Source organism: Gasterosteus aculeatus, chromosome 8 (assembly GCF_964276395.1).
Source record: "Gasterosteus aculeatus chromosome 8, fGasAcu3.hap1.1, whole genome shotgun sequence".
Taxonomy (NCBI): domain Eukaryota; kingdom Metazoa; phylum Chordata; class Actinopteri; order Perciformes; family Gasterosteidae; genus Gasterosteus; species Gasterosteus aculeatus.
In genome coordinates this window covers 5679781-5697540 of record NC_135695.1, presented here as the reverse complement: position 1 = coordinate 5697540, position 17760 = coordinate 5679781, and the positions used below count along the sequence as shown (strand labels likewise).

At 41.5% G+C, this 17760-nt stretch overlaps 1 protein-coding gene and 1 long non-coding RNA gene across 2 annotated transcripts; one reads left to right on the top strand and one right to left on the bottom strand.

The window, feature by feature from the left end:
* Positions 1 to 3576: 3576 nt before the first annotated feature.
* LOC120824406 (uncharacterized) lies at positions 3577 to 9413 on the bottom strand. The gene is made up of 4 exons (XR_013468522.1): positions 9169 to 9413; positions 4120 to 4183; positions 3945 to 4002; positions 3577 to 3742 (listed from the first exon to the last, which is right to left on the bottom strand). It is a non-coding gene; the product is annotated as an uncharacterized LOC120824406 (long non-coding RNA).
* A 1550-nt stretch (positions 9414 to 10963) lies between these two features.
* On the top strand, positions 10964 to 13214 carry sox14 (SRY-box transcription factor 14). The gene is made up of 3 exons (XM_078107672.1): positions 10964 to 11325; positions 11456 to 11507; positions 11627 to 13214. The coding sequence occupies exons 2-3, from the start codon at positions 11480 to 11482 to the stop codon at positions 12343 to 12345; spliced, it is 747 nt and encodes a 248-aa protein (XP_077963798.1). The 5' UTR covers positions 10964 to 11325; positions 11456 to 11479; the 3' UTR covers positions 12346 to 13214.
* Positions 13215 to 17760: the final 4546 nt, after the last annotated feature.

Here is a 17760-nt window from a genome sequence, read left to right as displayed (position 1 = left end):
GGATGATGAGCATCGCTCAGGAACTCGCCTATAATGTCAGGAAACAAAGCTTTTTGGCAGACGCTGTTGTTGTTACACTTCCCTTGTTCCTCTTATTCTCTGTGGCCATTTCCATTTTTCTATACATGCGCAAATGTGCAAATTCAACATGACTGAAATCTGGTGAGAAAAAATGACAGCCAACTGAGCTGTTCATCTACTGTTGCTTGAAATGTGCCTTTAACTATATTTATTTCATGATTTCACCAGAGCATGAATTAAAGAGGTGGAGTTGGCTTTAAGTGAGGATTGACTTCCTGGCTGTTTCAGTCCTCTTACTCAGCTGAAAAAAAAAGAGAGTGAAAGAAAGAACAGCAGGAGCTGTGTGATTTGTGTGAAGGATAAACAGAGACTAATTGCCGCTGCAGGTCAGCCTTCCCGATGCATATTCAAAGCAACGGGTGTTGCCGTAGAATTATAGCGGTCACGGTTATTTGATAACCTGAATGGGCAATTTTCGCAGTGAATCTGCAGAGAAAGGGGACAAGAAAAGTTGCGAAGAATTGATGATGGAGTCTTTGAGTGTGAGGGACATAAAATTGACCATGAAATCTGGAGCTTGGAATTAAATTGGTTGGAAGAAGAAGGGGGTTGAAGGCGTGGACACAAGTGCTTTTGTAAAAATGCCAAGGTTAATTTGCACATCAGTTAAATGCATAATTGTATAGGAGATCTGTTTCAACAAAAGAAGCCCTAATAGGGAGAAATGTAGTAAATAGCTGAGATGGTTGAAGTGATTTGTGTTCAGTTTGTCATTTCTCTCTCTGAGGGCCTGTGCGGGTTTGCTCTTCTTTCCGTGAATTCATTGAGTTTGAATTAGAATTTGCCTCTAGTTCTTATTTTTTTATCGGTATCGTTATCTTTTTTAAAGTATGCCTTAATGGGGCATTCAGTGGTTTCTGATATGTATACTGCATATATCAATGCCTTTATCAATCAAAAAATCTATGGCATTCCTGGGAAAGAAATCTCCAGTAAGTTGGATCTATTGTTCCATGTGGGCCGACATTAGCCCATAAACTGGGTTATTAGTTTTTCTATAATGTACTGAAGAATCATTCTGAACGATTAAGGATATCTTCTAATATCAGGACACAACCTTTTAAAGATAACTAATCACAAGAGGCTTTGGGCCGTTATAAGACAGCTTGGCTGAACAGCAAAGTAGTTTGCTTGCAAAGTTCTGCTGTTTCTGCTACAGTTTTTGCACCTCCCACATGTTTCTTTTAAAGTGGAATAAATATTTACCATCAAGTTATCAAGACTTATAAAGATTTTACATTATTATATAAGTGGTTAAAATGCGTCATTGACAGTGAAGGTTCCACTTTTAAGAACAAAACAAAGAAATGATCAATATACAATACATAGAATTACAGATGAACTTGTCATGAATGTACGAGCCTCGTACAATACATCTCACATTTTCTTTTCATCTTAAAAAGCTGGACGTACAGATCCTAGATCGGCAGTGCATATGAGCAACGGAAACATTTAGCATGAACACATTTGTCCGAGGCTGGAGCTGGCCTAGTTGACTAACCAGTGGCTGAATCATTGGAACTCCAGCAGCAGAAAGGAGGCAGAGTCAGAGACGGCTCATATCAACCAACTTATCCAAGATTGCGCAATTCAAAAAATGGATGTTGGATCGAGAATAAAATCGGCCCTCTTATTAACAAGTGATGTCATCGACATCAAAGGCACTTGATTAAGTCACTTGAAAGAGTCTGGTTGGGACCAAGGTCCAATCCATTGCCCCGGGAGGCCCTTTGTGCATCATGGTAATAGAGAACAAAGAAGGCCAAAACCTTATGCTGCTAAAATAGATTCACCAAAACCAATTGTAGTATATTAGCTTCGAAATGACACAGAGGAACTGACGAGGGTTTCTTGCAGCAGATGGAGTTTCCCCACACCATGAAATTTGTATACTTGGCTACTAAGAAAACAATTCTTGCTGGTACGTTGAGCAGCCTTCCTGTTTTCACTGAGGAAGTGACACTGGGGGAGTGAGGGAGTGTGAAGCCTCTTTAATTGCCTTCGGTCACCCACAACGATGAACCGGAGCGCCACGCAGCTTAGCAAAGGAACCGGGCAGAGGGCCTGATAGATATTTTATCGCCCAAGTTAACGGTTAATGAATTCCCAAAGTGAAATCTGTCACTTCAAAAATAAAGAGGAAGGCAAATTAAAGGGAGATAGAGAGAGACGGGGGAAGAAAGGAACTGGAGAGGGTGACACAGTTTTAAAATGCCCTATCGTTTGGCCATCCCCGGTTTTTCAATGGAATAAAGAAAACTCAGCCTCTTTCTTCTCCTCTTTTCTTCCCCCACTTTCTTTTTTTCTCCCTCCCACCCTCCTATCTCTCACTCCGCTTTTCTCTGAAAAAAAATTCTCATGAATGATTTATATGTGTCTTGTTATCAGCAACGATTTCTATAGACCCCAACGCATTCACCAAGACATTTGTGGCGTAATTGTTAATTTTAATGCCATAATGGCTTCAGATGGGAGCCCTGATTAGACATTTATTACACAATTAAATGAAACATACTCAAGAATCACAAAAGCCTTCCGTAATTATTTCAGGCCATTAATAAAATGGGCATTAAATTATATTGGACACAAAAGAGAAGTGAAATAGATTTCCATTAGAGCAATAGAGGCAGAGAGGGGTAATAGATCCTGCCTGAATTCACTCTGAAATTAATTGTTGCCCAGCCTATTTCCACACACAGTGGAATAAATGAATGAGAAAAGAGAGGAAGAGGAGAACGAGTTGGTGGCCGTGAGAGTGAGGAGACGGGGTTACATTAAGAGCCTGTGATAAAAAGCTTTTGTTTGACGCACAACAATGGACCCTCAATTCAAGAGAGGGAGAAAGAGAGGGGGGGGGAGAGAGAGGGAGAGAGAGAGAGAGAGAGTCGGACCAATTTCAATCTTAGTCCACCCCTCCAGAGTTCTGAGTTGAGGTTATATCCTCTTTTCAAGTTTTGTTTGCTTTTGAATAGACAGCTATCAGAGATTTACCTGCGAATGCATATATATCTAAATGTGACACTTGATAGAAAGCAACGTGTAGGTCACAACGTAAGCCAAAGACGACTGCTAGTTAGGAAAAAAACTGAAAAGGATTCTTATGACACAAAATCAATCTTTTCTTTTATTAATAAATGACCTAGCAGGTTCAAAGGACATCCTTTGACTCTATGACATGGAGTCACCTTCCAACTGTGACACGATGGGGGTCAAACCCGATGGACTAATAGATCGCTATGATCCAATCAAAACCACTGTCTTTCAGGAGAAAGGTCAGTTTTTACCAAACAGTCTGGCTGTTCTTTGAAATATCATAATCATTATATACTATATACTGTGTATATACTATCACAAACTAATTTGTTTCATATACTCTCACTATGATGCAGCAAATGCAACTAGATCTATGTTCCACATTCTCATTTCTATGGTAATATTTTCATATTTTTGCAGCGAATGTTAAATGTAATGTGAAGTCAAAAAAGAGAGAGCACATACGGTGGAATAATGAACATAATTTATTATCCCATCGCTGAACAGCAAGATTACGATAGTTAAAACACATCAAAGCGCCAACGTATGGCAAAGACTTTCTGAAACCATTTCCGATGGGAACTCTTAAATTGAACCGTCTTTTGAACTGGCGGTCTCTTGAGATCTTCTGTAAAAGTGCAAAAGAAATGGGAACTGGTATCTTGCAAGGCAAAAGCAGATCATTCAACTAAAATTAATTAATCATTTGCTGATACAGATTTGTATTTTTTTTTCTCCCATCAGTCGCTCTGACCTCAAAAGCTTTTACGTTCTTCAACTGTCTCTTATACGTTACTTCACATTTGAGTTGTCTGTCGGTTTTACAATACCTACAGTCCAGCTCCGATTCCTAAAGCAGCTGTTTGTACCACCTCTCAACTGCAAATCCTGTAGACAACACGCAGAGAAAGGGTACAAGATAGAGTTGATTGGTATGTATAATTCTGACACGTTCAAAGAAGCACTGTGGAATGTGGATTTTCAATCCCAGTTCATACTCATCACCTGGCTGAAGCTGTGTGCACGTCTCGAGGATCGGGTCTCACACTCGGTGGAGGCACTGTTGACCCTGTTGGTAGGAGATGAAAAGAGTTTGTTGCATAAATATGTGCTTTCCTAGTAAATGCAACATTTCCAAATGTGTGTCTACACTGTTTCATAACCAAATTAATCAAAACTCACTTATATCTCACAATATTCCATGTCATATTTATAATAAAGTGTAGGGTGTCCGTGCTGGGACGGACTCCAGTCGACCAATTATGTCCACTGATGAGATATGGCTGTGGGCCATAATGAGAGTTAATGAGTGGGTATAAATGTGTCATAATACTTTAAAGGAACAGCTGTTATTACATTTCAGAATATCTCCAAATACAGAATGTAGCATAAGATTGAATAACATCACAGTTGAGAGCCGGCTGTTGTATGAGTTCAATTGTGTACATCGTCATTTCATCAGCTATGACAGCATTTGTTTAATTACCTCATGCTTCCAAAGGCTTTACACTGATTAATACAATAATAATGTAGACTATATAGATCTTAAATTATCTTAAAAGATTATCCCATCTCTGGATTTGACAACTCTTTTCATAACTCTTTATTCACCCACAAATCTGTTGACCTCTATGTCTTCAGTATTAACTTCCTCTCGGTTAGAGAGGAGGAAGACAGAGCTACAGGTATGTTCCTGGGCACAGTAATCATAGAGCGCCTTCTCCCAAGCACGGTGTTGTTCTTGCAAACAGTTTAATGTCCATAGTTTGCTTTGGATGATTCCATTGGAAGTTGGTGATAGGAGCTGCACCCAAGGTGTGCAAGCAAGGATAAAAAAATAATTCAAGTTGAGCGAAAAAACTAAAGCAGACAATGTCCCGTATGAACTTCTTTCTCCAACCCATGAATGACAACACAAATAGAGATCTAGAAGTACTAGAGTTGATAGAGTTGATGTCTCAGAGTGTTGATTGCTGGACATCAGGAAGTGATGGGTACCCTCAGGGCTCTTGTTGAAGTGTCCCATCTGCTACTAGATGGGGGAAAGATATGGGAGGTTAGATTGACAAGGAGCGCAAGAAACCATCATCGAGGACCCGATGCATTTGATATTGCATACAAATGCAGGTAGAAGATGTGACTGGTCATGGGTTGTTCTTCTTCGTTCGCAGGAGAGAGGTTAAGGTACTGGACTAAATTATGAGATGATGTTGTTGTCTTCCAGATGGCAGTAAACCTGTGTGAGACCTTTATGATTCCACATCGGGCCGAGACAGAAACTATTTGTTTCCAATGAATGTCATCGAAGAAAGAACGAATGTTTGCAACGAAAACTAAGATAACAGAGGAGCCATTGATTGAATTGAGTTTGTCCACCTGTGGTTGAGGTCGGGTAACAAATCATATTTCTGATAATTGGACCGTGTGAGACTAAGGTGGAATTGGCTCGCTGATAGTCTGGCCTTTACTGTCTGGATGGAGGCTGCTTTTCTGGGGTAAGCCAGTGGTTCTGTTCTTCCTCTTGCATAGTCTGCAGCACCCACCACTGATTTCCTAGTTTGGTTTAGCAGATTTAAGAAGAGGAAAAAAGGCACAAGGATGGTTTTTCTGAACCTTGGGAGATGGTCTTTAGTGGAGAAACTTTATTCCACATTGGAGGCATCCACCTCCAAACAAAGGACAGGGAGGAGTTTAGATTAACTATTACGGGAGGGAGTATAGTGCCATTTTAGGACACCAGATGCTCTCTGTGTCCCCCTGTACTTCATATATAGGGTTGAGTAAAAGCACTAAAAACGAAGAAAAAAAGAGAATTAAACCCTTTTATTTTCATTGCGTAGAAACGTGTGAACAATTTAAGTAACAATCTGATGGCGCATTCCAATATCACTATGCATGTGATGAGTGATAACTGACACGCTGTCCCCAACACGTGTAAAACTGATACTAGACTTTGTTTGAAGCTGCGGACTGAGCGTGTGATGAGTTGGGAGTGAGAACACTGTGGTTAAGTACCATTTTTTGTTGAGTAGTTCTATTCACCAGACATCACATTAATGTAGTCTGAATCATCTTTACTCTGCTCTCAGACCGTAGACAACCTTACAGAGACATGCCAATCTTTGGAGAGCCAATGAGTGATTAGGATGTTGTTCATGCAGATGAAAACAAATTTGATAATCACACTACCGATACATGATCGGCATTAAGCAGATGTCATGTAGGAAAAATAAAAGTCGGTGAAGACAAGATGGGTATTCTTGTATCCTCTTGATGTCTATCCAACTCCTCTCCAACTTTTCTAAATATGTTGTATTGTTGGTGGGGACACTGAAAGTATTGTGGCTACGGGGAATAAGGTTATACAGTATATATATACAGCATATTTGTGTGTTGTGACCAAGAAACTGTCAAAAATTAGTCTGTTTACATAGCAACTATATACAACTTTATAATCTAAATACATTTATCTGCAATTTATACAAACCTGTGAAGGACTATTTATTGTATTATCTTTTTCTGGACATGCATGTTGTTATTGTTTAGTGGATTCTCAGTTATACTCTGCAAATCTTATCTAGGGAGTCGCAGTCTCATGCAAAAGGCTCAAATCCCCCTGCAAGGAAGGCCAGCTCTAAATGAGTTTTTTTCCCTCTTAATGAAGGTCAGGAGAGAGTCACATCTTTCCTTTTGTGATAATATATCCCTATCTCCTCTTATCTCCTTTGCCCCTTTTAATCCTAATTGTATTGTATAATTGTGTGATGTGCACCTTGTGGTCTTTGAAGTATCGCCCCTATCCTTTCATTATTGCCCGATGCCTTGAACCTTTGTCAAAAAAATGAATTCCGTTCTGCTTTGTACCATCCAGTGTTGCAGAATAAAAAAAGAGCAGCTTAAGGTTAGTCATTTTAAAAGACTTTATTCAAGACAGACTTCTATCTTACTGAAAAAATGTAACCACAAAGATATGATATGTAGTTGGATGTTTTCTGTAATATATACCCCATGTTGGCATTACGTCTCACATACTGCTCATTGCTTTTGCGATTTCTTCTTATTGTTAATGAATACTATTTAGTATAATGAGCTGAATTTGAGTTTTAAATGTTTTCAAAGTCGAAATACAGTTTAATTTAATTAAGGATAAATATTTCTATTTTAAAAATAGAAAATAAATTTTTCTCAAAAAGAATACTGAGTATAGTGACTTGGAGGGCTGACTGACGGTCCCGACTATTCTCCTCAATGAGTGCATTACAGTAACTTTTGTTGAAAAATGTAAGAAAAGATCGGAAAAACATTCTAAATATTGAGCACTGCAAGTTAACACTGTATCTCCGTAATTGTCTTGATCATTCTCATTTCTGTCAGAATTAGTTAAAAATTAAGGTAGAGCATATGATATTTTCAAAAGGTAGTTGGAAAACTGTAATAGGTCTGTGGAATCATTTAAAAGCAAAGCCAGGTGCTGGCTAATTACTGCATGGCACAAATACCAGTAAACCTTCAACCCAGGAGCACATGGTTTGGGCACTTTGTTGTCGTGTTGTTTTTAAAGTTTAGTTTGTGAGTTGTATTATCTCCAATATAATCTGTAAATAATAAAGACCACAGTCAGCGCTAATAACAATCCATCTTGTAAATAACAATCAACTCAATAGGCAATGCTACACACAAGGCACGTGCTATGAAGCCCCTGCTCAAACTTTTGCAATTGACAGAGAGTTGGGCAACATAAGAAAGGTGTTTATTTTAATTCATGATAAAAAAAAGATATTAGTTCCAAACATGGAATAGTTCTTTCACACTATGAAGAAATTGGCTTAAAAACATACTGCTGATGAAAAAGAAAAGTTAGGAAAGTGAGCTGTGTCTTTCCAATATAGATTTTGTCACAGAACCATCACTAAATGGGATGGAAATACAATGAAAGGCATTGAAATGTCAACCCTAGCTCTTTTGAGTTTTTGAGGGAGGACGCACGTGTGCAGTGAAGAAACCCTCTTACCGCTCCAGCACCATGGACAGTTCCGCTGGGGGAGCTTACCTCAATGCGCTCCGCGGGAGCCCCAGTTGGCTAATAGGCTCTCTGTGTGTCAGGCCGCTCCCCATTCACTTTTTAACGCGAGATGGATGGACATGTGTCCTTAGTTAATCCGAGTTTTGTGTGCTTATGTGTGTGTGTGTGTGTGTGCGCGCGCGTGCAGGCGCGTGTGCCCGCGTGCGTGCCTAACGGGAGGGCTGGGCCGAGGGCACCCCGAATACGTGCCACTTTTCCTGTGTCATTTGGAATGTATTATTTATCACAATGAGTCATTTGGGGTATTTTAATGGATCGGAATGCACCTTTTCACCAGCCATTGTTCTTAGAATATTTTTACTGAGCTTTTCCTTTAACAGTGTGTTCAAAACCCCATGAACCTGAAATACACCGTTGAATTACATGGCATTACATGTTGTTGTCTCTCGTATTCTCCTCGTTCCCTTTTTTTTGCTCTGTTTGCTATGACGACGCAATCATTTCACGTGCATGCCTTTAGTTTGGAGCTTGAGAGAAGTTTTAAGCTGCATGTTTTTGTTTTTTTAAACATATTTGATTTAGCCCAAATCATATATTTTTTAGCGTTGTATGTCAAACAATATAGCCATGTCAAATGTCCTCACGATTATATTTGACACGGAATGAAGAGAAGCTGCAGCTGGAAAAATAAATATATAACTCAATCCTTGACAAATGGAAACCTTTAGCATTCCTCATTATCTCGTTTAATTGTCGAGGGAACTTCCGGGCGTGCGTTTATTAGACAATCGTTTTCTTTTTTTAAATAAGAACCCTATCACCCCCCCCCCCCCCCCCCCCCTCTTCTCGTGAGGCTCAGCCCCTAAAATAATTCCCTGGCTATCTAATTCATTGATCTCAAAACGAAGCCGGTGCATATGTGGCTGCCAACAAACGCCACATATCAAATTGCAAATAGGCTGTCGAGCGAAAGATAACGCGGCATAATTTAAAAACTTCAGAAGAATGCGCCGAAACATGCATTATTCTACCTCGTGGATGCTGACGAAAATCGCGGTCTGCGGATTGCAGGAATCCAGACGGCGCTCGTGTTGGGAAAGAGTCGGGGGCGTCCTCTTGTTCTGCAGGTCGGGAGGGGTGAGGGGTATTTCCCCCACCAAAAAAATGCTCCTTTTTTTATTTTTGACAATAATTTCAGTGGCATCTGAAGAAACATAGGATGTAAATCTCCTCGTGGCGGGCTGCCGGTTTGACGCATGCGTGCGCGAGGAGACGCGCGGCGGAGAGAGAGCGTGAGAAATGTGGGAATATCAGAGGACAGCAGAATAAACTCCACTTCGTCCTATTGGGTGGGAGACAAAATAAATGACTTTGACCTTTTGGTGTACATAATGAAAGCTCACTGGGAGTAAATATAAGGTGGCCACATCTCACCTTGGAAGTGATTTAGTTATTCATCTTCTTCATTAATTCGACACGCATGTTAGAGATACGTCAATGTGATGTGGTGACATGTTCAATCATCTTCTTTGAAGTGGCGTGTGCAGCCTATTCGTGTAACGTACCCGCGCGCGCGTGCACAGAAAGATGAGATGATAACTACAATATGGCATGTGGGCCTTGCTAAATGGACGCATGTATTTATATTCAAATGCCACTTTAACTAAATATAGGGGTTAACTAAACGTCTATATATCTCCTATCACAGCATTTTGGTGGTATGAGGAAAAAATATAAATCATCTGTCTGCGTTTTGTTTAATAATCACAGCTGAAGGGATCATACATCACGCGCATTAGCCCGAGGGCTATTAGGCATGTGGTCCCCATTGAAATTTGCATTTTTAAAAAAGATCACTCCGTGCCTCCTTAAACCCACTCTGTCAGATCGATGCGAGCTAATGCAACAATTATGGGCTCACAATGGCGGCTTCCCGAGCGTTTACAGTTGATGTAACATTTCCTCGGTATTTGTAATTCTGTCACAGCGCAAGCCGCACACACGTTCAGTATCGATGTGTGTGTGTGTGTGTGTGTGTGTGTGTGTGTGTGTGTGTGTGTGTGTTCGTCTGGCAGACTGTTTCACTATATTGTAAATTGATATTGTCTTGTGGAATCCTTTTTAGAGTAAAAGTCTGGAGGAAACAAGCTGATGTATGTATATATATATATATATATATATATATATATATATATATATATATATATATGTGTATGTATGTATATACATATTAAAACTGTGTGACCACCCAGGTGTTGAAGTGTCTCTAAATAAGACAGGGATGTTCTGTTCTTCTATATTCAAATGCTGAAGAGACTAAGAGCCTATTCAATTATTGTATTATAATAGTATTATTAACATCATTATTATTATATATACCTCAAAAATCCCCCTAAGAGTAAATACAAAAAAATTTATTAAAAAAAAAAAAATTCTACTATGTCCTATTATATGTATTTGACAAACCTGCGAAATATATGTCTGTGCAAAGCATCGCCAGCACGGTACCGTCACCTCTCTGGTTCGAAGTCAGGTTTTAACTGGAAAAAAGGGTTGAAGGTCCATGTTTGTTGCGATTCATTACATTAAATGGATTCGAGGAGGGATCCTGAGTACTTTACCCCCCCTTAACACAGCCCCCACCTCCCTCTCTTTCCTTATTCCTTTCCCCTTCTTATTCTTCTCCCTACAACCCGCGGTCTTTGTTTATGTTGTAATGTACATATATATAATTCTTTTTCATGGGCGGGGGGTGTTTGAAGGTATTATACTAGCCGGTCTTCGTGCTGATTGGGCGCTCAGGTTGGCGAGTGAACGCCCTGCAGATTATGTCAGATTGCGTGCGGGAACCAAACCAGCCCAGCCTTTGAACTTCACCGCTTTTGGCTCGTATTCACGCTCCTCCGCTCATTTCCTAACCAGGTGCTCGACGACGAACCTTCAGCGCGGGAGCGAGAGAGAAAGCGAGAGAGGGGAAGAGAGAGGGAGAGAGAGAGAGAGAGAGGAAGAGTGTGTCGCAGCAACAAAAAGAAAAATAACACTTTTTTTTTTACGACTCCTGCAAACTGACTGCGGAACATTGCTTGCACCTTTGTGGATTTCTTTACATCGTACATGTGCTTTTTTCCTCCTCCCGTGTTTCCCGCTGCAGTCCTGAACGACATCTGTCACCGGACTTGAACGCGGCGGTGTGTTTTTTGAAAACTCTGGGAAAAGCAAACCCCGGTTCGCTGGATTCTTATTCTTATTATTTGATTCTATTTCCTTTTTTTTTGCCGTCCCCCCTCCCCTCCCTCCCCCCTTCTCCCCTTTCCCCAGACTCAGAACATCCCCAGACGTGGCATGACTGGTAGATCTGGCATCTGGACAGGTGAATAGTTTCCCCCACCTCCCGACAACAACTTTTGTTCCCCCCCCCCCCCGCACCCCCTCGTCGGTAACATTGAGGATAAAACAAGTCCACCTTTATTTTTTTTTATTTTTCTGAAGAGATGTCGAAGCCTGCCGATCACATCAAGAGACCCATGAACGCCTTCATGGTCTGGTCCCGGGGCCAGCGGAGGAAAATGGCTCAGGAGAACCCCAAAATGCACAACTCCGAGATCAGCAAAAGGCTCGGCGCCGAGTGGAAGCTGCTCTCCGAGTCCGAGAAGAGACCGTACATCGACGAGGCCAAGCGGCTGCGGGCTCAGCACATGAAGGAGCACCCCGACTACAAGTACCGACCCCGGCGCAAGCCCAAGAACCTGCTGAAGAAGGACAGGTACGTCTTCCCTCTGCCTTACCTCGGCGACAGCGACCACCTGAAGGGTCTGTCCGTCTCGGCCGCGGACTCCCTGTTGAGCCACTCGGAGAAGGCGCGGGCGTTCCTGCCGCCCACCAGCTCCCCGTACTCCTTCCTCGACCCGAGCCAGTTCAGCTCCAGCGCCATCCAGAAGATGACGGAGATGCCGCACGCGTTGAGCGCCGGCGCCCTGCCCTACGCGTCCTCTTTGGGATACCAGAACGGCGCGTTCGGCGCCCTCGGGTGCCCGAGTCAGCACACCCACACCCACCCGTCGCCCACGAACCCGGGCTACGTCGTCCCGTGCAACTGCACGGCGTGGTCAACGTCGAGTTTACAGCCCCCGGTAGCCTACATACTTTTTCCAGGTATGACCAAGAGTGGGATTGACCCATATTCATCCGCACACGCCGCCGCCATGTAACCCTCGGGACTGTTTTGCTTTTTCTTTCTCTTTTTTAATTCACTTGAATACTGAAATGCATGTAAATATATTATGGACAACGCGCCCCATTTAAAAAAAAAGAGAGAGAGGCCAGAACAGTATTAATTGCCTTGGACTTGTTATGGCAAAAAAAAAGGAGGAGAAAATGAACCCAAAACTTTTCCAGAAATTCAACAAGTTCCCGACCGGAGCGAAGGAGCGTGGATATGGTGTAAAGGACGGTGCCCTGTGAACTGTAAGAAATGTAAATGTTATAACGTTTATGGCAACCAGAAATAAGGAGGCCTTTAACTTTATTTATTGTGTACATTTCAATGCCGATATGATGACATGTGTTGATTTTTTAATATAGGGAACTCTTTTATTTTGAAAAAAATTGGCTTGCACAATTAGCGTTCTTATTTCCTGTATCGGCCTAAGTAGTCTACATTTTGGCAACCGTGATTTCACGATGTTATAGGTTGTAAACATCAGGACCCACAGGCTGGATTATATGCGGGACATATTGTTTGTATTTATCAAAAACCTGGCACATGAAACTTGACGGTCTATTTAAGATGAGACAAAAAAAAGAAGAAATAATCATTTAAGTCGAAAATGTTTGTTTTTTTACCTGTGGTTCTGTGCTAATATAGTCTCACGCGTCATTTATTTTCCTCTGGTTTTTTTAAGGATAACTTCTATTTGAATTCAAGGAGTTACATGTGTATTATCATCTAAGATGGTGATTTTTAAAAAGCTGTCATGTTATGGAGAGGATAATGTATCTGGAAGGTTGATACCTCCTGGTCTTTGTTCAATTGCTGAGCAAAGGCATTTCGAATAAAGACAATCTGTCTTCAACGCTATCAATTTCCTGTATTTGTAGGTTATTGGGCACTTGAGATGAGACAGATAGCGGAGCGATGTGTGCATGAGCGCTGCAGGGGGGGGGTTCAACTTGGCAGAATGAGGTTTATTCTAAATCTCAGAAAATACTTATAATAATTAAGGATAGCGCGATTTAATAATAAATGCTCGCATCAAAAATGCCGGGAATGCTTAAAAAAAATCGATATTTTCTTTTTGCATTTCAAATGTTAGGCCCTATTTACCCCCCCCCCCCCCCCCCCACACCTCCCCCCCTAAATATACCGAATTACATACAGAATATGAAATAACAATGACATCATAAAAAAAATCAGTCCCGTTTCACTATATTTAATTTGTGCATGTCCATCCTCTCTAATCAATCCCCTAACGAGGCTTCGTTCATTGTCACTGTAAGCAAACCGGCTGACGCGCTGGAGGTGTGCTCCTATTGCCGATGTGTTTGTGTGACTGCGGGATGAACCTGTTGTGTGATCTCCTGATGTTTGACAGTTCCGAGGAGGCCTCCCTGGAGGGACTCCGCCTCGCAGTCCTACAGGTCTGACTGCTTAATCACTTCAAGGAGGGAGCCGTCTTCTTAATTATAGGTTCAACTAATGGAACAAGCTGTGATTCCTTTTTCTTTTGTCTTCTTCTTCTTCCACCTCTCTCTTAAAACTCGCTGGCTGCCCTCCACCTTGGTGCGGTTTCGAAGAAGAGAAAAAAGAAATCTCCGCTGCCAAGAAAAAAGGGAAGGTGTTGCAGCCAAAACGCCAACTGAAGCTTATTATCAGCCATCTATTCCCACGTGTTTAAACCCGCCTAAACTTGCACAAGCGATACAGTTCTGACTCCCGTTAAGACAAAAGTGAACGAGAACCGCTTACAGGAGGAATTCTAAACGTGAATCGCGCCCCGTTTATTTTTGTGTTACCCTCATCCCGCTCACTGCTAATGGGGATCAGGATCGGCGCGCCGCGGTGTGTCTGGCCTCGCATTAGAAGTAGTATTAATTAAAATTCCATTCCCACATCCAAATTGTTTACTTATCTGCCGGGAACATATGCTGCGGAGAAGTTAAGATTCGCGATTCTGCACTGTTGCCCAAGGTGCAATTCAAGCCTGGGGAAGGAAGGAGAGGAAGGGAGCGAGGCGGGGAGGAGGGAGGGAGGGAGGGAGGGAGGGAGGGAGGGGGGGGTCGGGAAGGAAAGTGGGGAAGGAGACGGGTAGATTTTTTTTTTTTATGACAGACTTAGTGCTTATCTAGAGCTTTAAATTAGGGTGATACTTCATTGAACCGAATGTGAAGTTTTACATCAAACCCCTAAAGCGTCCCAATTCAACTTTGAAATTAGACAATTATAATTACTTTCAGGAGTAACAGCGGGCGTGGATATTATTTTTTTTCATCCCTTCGCCCATAATGAAAATGAGGCCAATGAGCATTCTTTTGTATCCATAACTGTTGTTTCGACATACTGAGTTTGGCTTTGAGTGTTTCTTACATTTCATTAACGTGCTGCGATGCGCTCACCTGTAATTATCCAATTTAGTCACGGGAATAGACCGCGGGTTCCAACGCCCTGAAATAAATAACCTTAACGATAAACGGAGTCTGAAAAGAATAATGGGAAGGGAATTATGATTTGAAATTATAGGCAGCCTTTTAAAACCTCTCCTTAACTCTTCCTCCCTCGCACACGCTTCTCTTGACGGGTTTTATTGGAGCACAACAGAGAGAATTCAATCTGCCTTATCTCTGCAGGACTCCTTTTCAGCGCAAGATCAGAGGGAGGGAGGGGAGGGGGGGGGGGGGTAGTAATTGTTCTTTATTTTATTTAATTCAGGTCATTTATATGCTTCATTTGGCCATACAAGTCAACGAGGAGGAAACTGTAAACTGCGATTTTTTTTGTAAACTTGATTTATCCCTTCACAAGATTTCAGCCCCCCCCCCCCCCCCCCCCAAAAAAACAAGGTTAAACCTGATAAAAGAAAATAGCGGAAAATCAATTAAAAGCCGCGGGTCGTTTACAAAATTCTTTTTAACGTCAAGTAATTTTGGATGAATGTAGTTTGATAGCTGATTTTATTTGTATTTAGGCGTGTTAATTTCCTAGGACCCACAAATGAGGGAGGGGGGGGGGGGGTCATCAAAATTGCTATTGATGCTAATAGTTCTGATGGCAGTGTCATTCTTCTCTTGATGCTAAAAAAAAGAGATCATAAATGCCAAATATAAAAAAAGATGCATTAATTTCTGCCCACAATATTTGACACAAATATATATTAAGAAATTCTAAATAAAAAATAGGGACGGTGGGGGGGGGGGGGGGGGGGTAAACTGATCTAATTTCAGCATATTAAATATTGTCTCCGACAGACCTAAAAAAGAAGAAGAAGAAAATCATCACTGTCTAAATCCTTAGCCTGTATCTAAAATTGAATCTGGGATACCATTTTGACGGGAGAAAGAAGTGAAACCCGTACAGTTGTGTTGTTTGAAGACGCGGGGGGTTGAATTTGGGGGTCCCCGAATTCTCATTTGAAAGAAATGAAATCGTGAACGAGCTGATAAAGAAAGAACGAAGAAAAAAAGAAAGAACGGGGGAAGGGATGAGCTGAGAGAGAGAGAAAAGAGGGGAATCACGCCACGGTTGTTTAATGCGGCGCGCCGGTCGGGATAAGTGATTCACACCGAGACTTTATTCCCTCCCAGACGCGCATGAAGACAGTGCACGTCTCTGTTTTATTCACCACGCATGTACATGTGGGCCGACACCGCGAGATACAGATGTGGGGAAAAGCATCGGCCGTTACGCGCTTCACCGAGAAACAATTCAAGGTTGCGCATCACTCGCATCCATCACGTCCATGTTGCTGCCGCGCTCCGGGCGGCCAAATCGATTGACTTGCAAACAATGTTCTCAGTCTTTTAACAATTTTCAAATTGAATTTCCTCATTCGTTTTTCGCACTTGGGAACTTCTCCCGCGTCTCTTCAGGCCTTCAACATTTAACCTGCTGATGCTGCTGATGCTGTTTTCCCGGGACGCTGTCAAAGACCACGTGCTGCATTAGTCACTAAATATGTCCATGCTATTTAAACCTGCATATCAGACGTATTATTCGTGATGGAAATTTCAACGAGATATTTTAGAATAATATTTAGCATTTTTATTGTTTATGTATTAAACCATGTGTTTAATTTTACATGTTTAATCCCCAATGTCCTCACACTGTAATATATACACAAATAAAGGTATAGTGATCACCCCTTGGATTTTGTGTAACTTTTCAGCACATTCTTAGAAAAAGTCCTCACCCTTCTTCAGTATTTTCATTGACCCAAATGGGTAACGTGGATCTGTGATGTCGCTGATGGGACCCCCACCTACCGGAGTGACCCATCAGAATAAAAGAAAAACGTCAATCGTCTTGTGTTCCAAACTTTTTCTCATATATTAGTTCCCTTCAAAACAGAAATACAAAGAGTAACAATCCTTCAGTCGGTCATTCTTCTTTCTCATCTCCCAAGATGATTATAATTTTGGCAATAGCGGCCTGACGGAGCAGCCATACGTTTATCAAAACCTTCTTTCCCCAGAAGCTGCTACAAGCTGGTGACCACACACTGAGATTAGCAGTCTGCTTGATTTCCTCATTTATTTCCTCATATTTATTATTGTGCACGTCCTGCTCGCTCAGGTTCCACCCAATGCTTAAAGATGTGTCATAATTTACAGTAGCGGGTGTGCTGGGTGTGCATGTGCATCATGGTTACGTTTGAGTCATTGTTCTACGGCTTTATTGTTCGAAATCCTCAACGTTCCACACGTCAAACTGTGCTCTACACTTAGATGCCTCTTGACTCATCGAGATATATCATTTTTTTTACTTGCGTCTGCTACGCCCAAAAATATATGTAATTGTAAAATGCTCAGCATAGCTGAGGTTTCATTAAGTTCTTTAGGTAATGTTGAAGAGGTCTCTTTTATCTTGCACAGTTATTTGTGATAAGCAATTCTGCAGAGATGCACATATTCAGTAACATCTTGTTTATATATTATTGTTATTTATTTGAAAAAACATTCCCATTGGAACACTGACAGTCTAGTTTAAGTCCAAACTAAAACTTGTGTCAAAACGGCTATCATCCTTTCTTTATGCCTACTTCTATCAATAAAGTTGTTCTTTACAAAAAACGAATTACATCGATTTGTTGTCTCCATCTGATACATTTCAAAACAGGAAATATTTACGTCATGTATTTCTGCAGTTGTTTGAGTTTTGGGGAGTGACAAATGACTTTATCAGTGGTAGCACTTTGCTGGAAACTTATCGAAATTCTGTATGAGCTCTCATGACGCTTTAATCAAAGGTCACGTCTTTCAACAATCTCCATGACATGTCCTGAGGACACTCCCTGCTCGAGGACACAACACAACGTGATGCGGGCGCTGAATGGAAAGATGGATTCAATTAGATTCCAACTTGAGTGACTTCCTCCCTTTGTGTCCTGTGGCTGAGCGCAGTGTGGACGCCA

Bases quoted from the DNA above. Each gene is read 5' to 3' on its own strand.
- sox14 (XM_078107672.1), top strand. From the start codon at position 11,480: ATGACTGGTAGATCTGGCATCTGGACAG. The intron at 11,508-11,626 runs GTGAATAGTTTC...ATTTTTCTGAAG, and splicing joins TAGATCTGGCATCTGGACAG to AGATGTCGAAGCCTGCCGAT.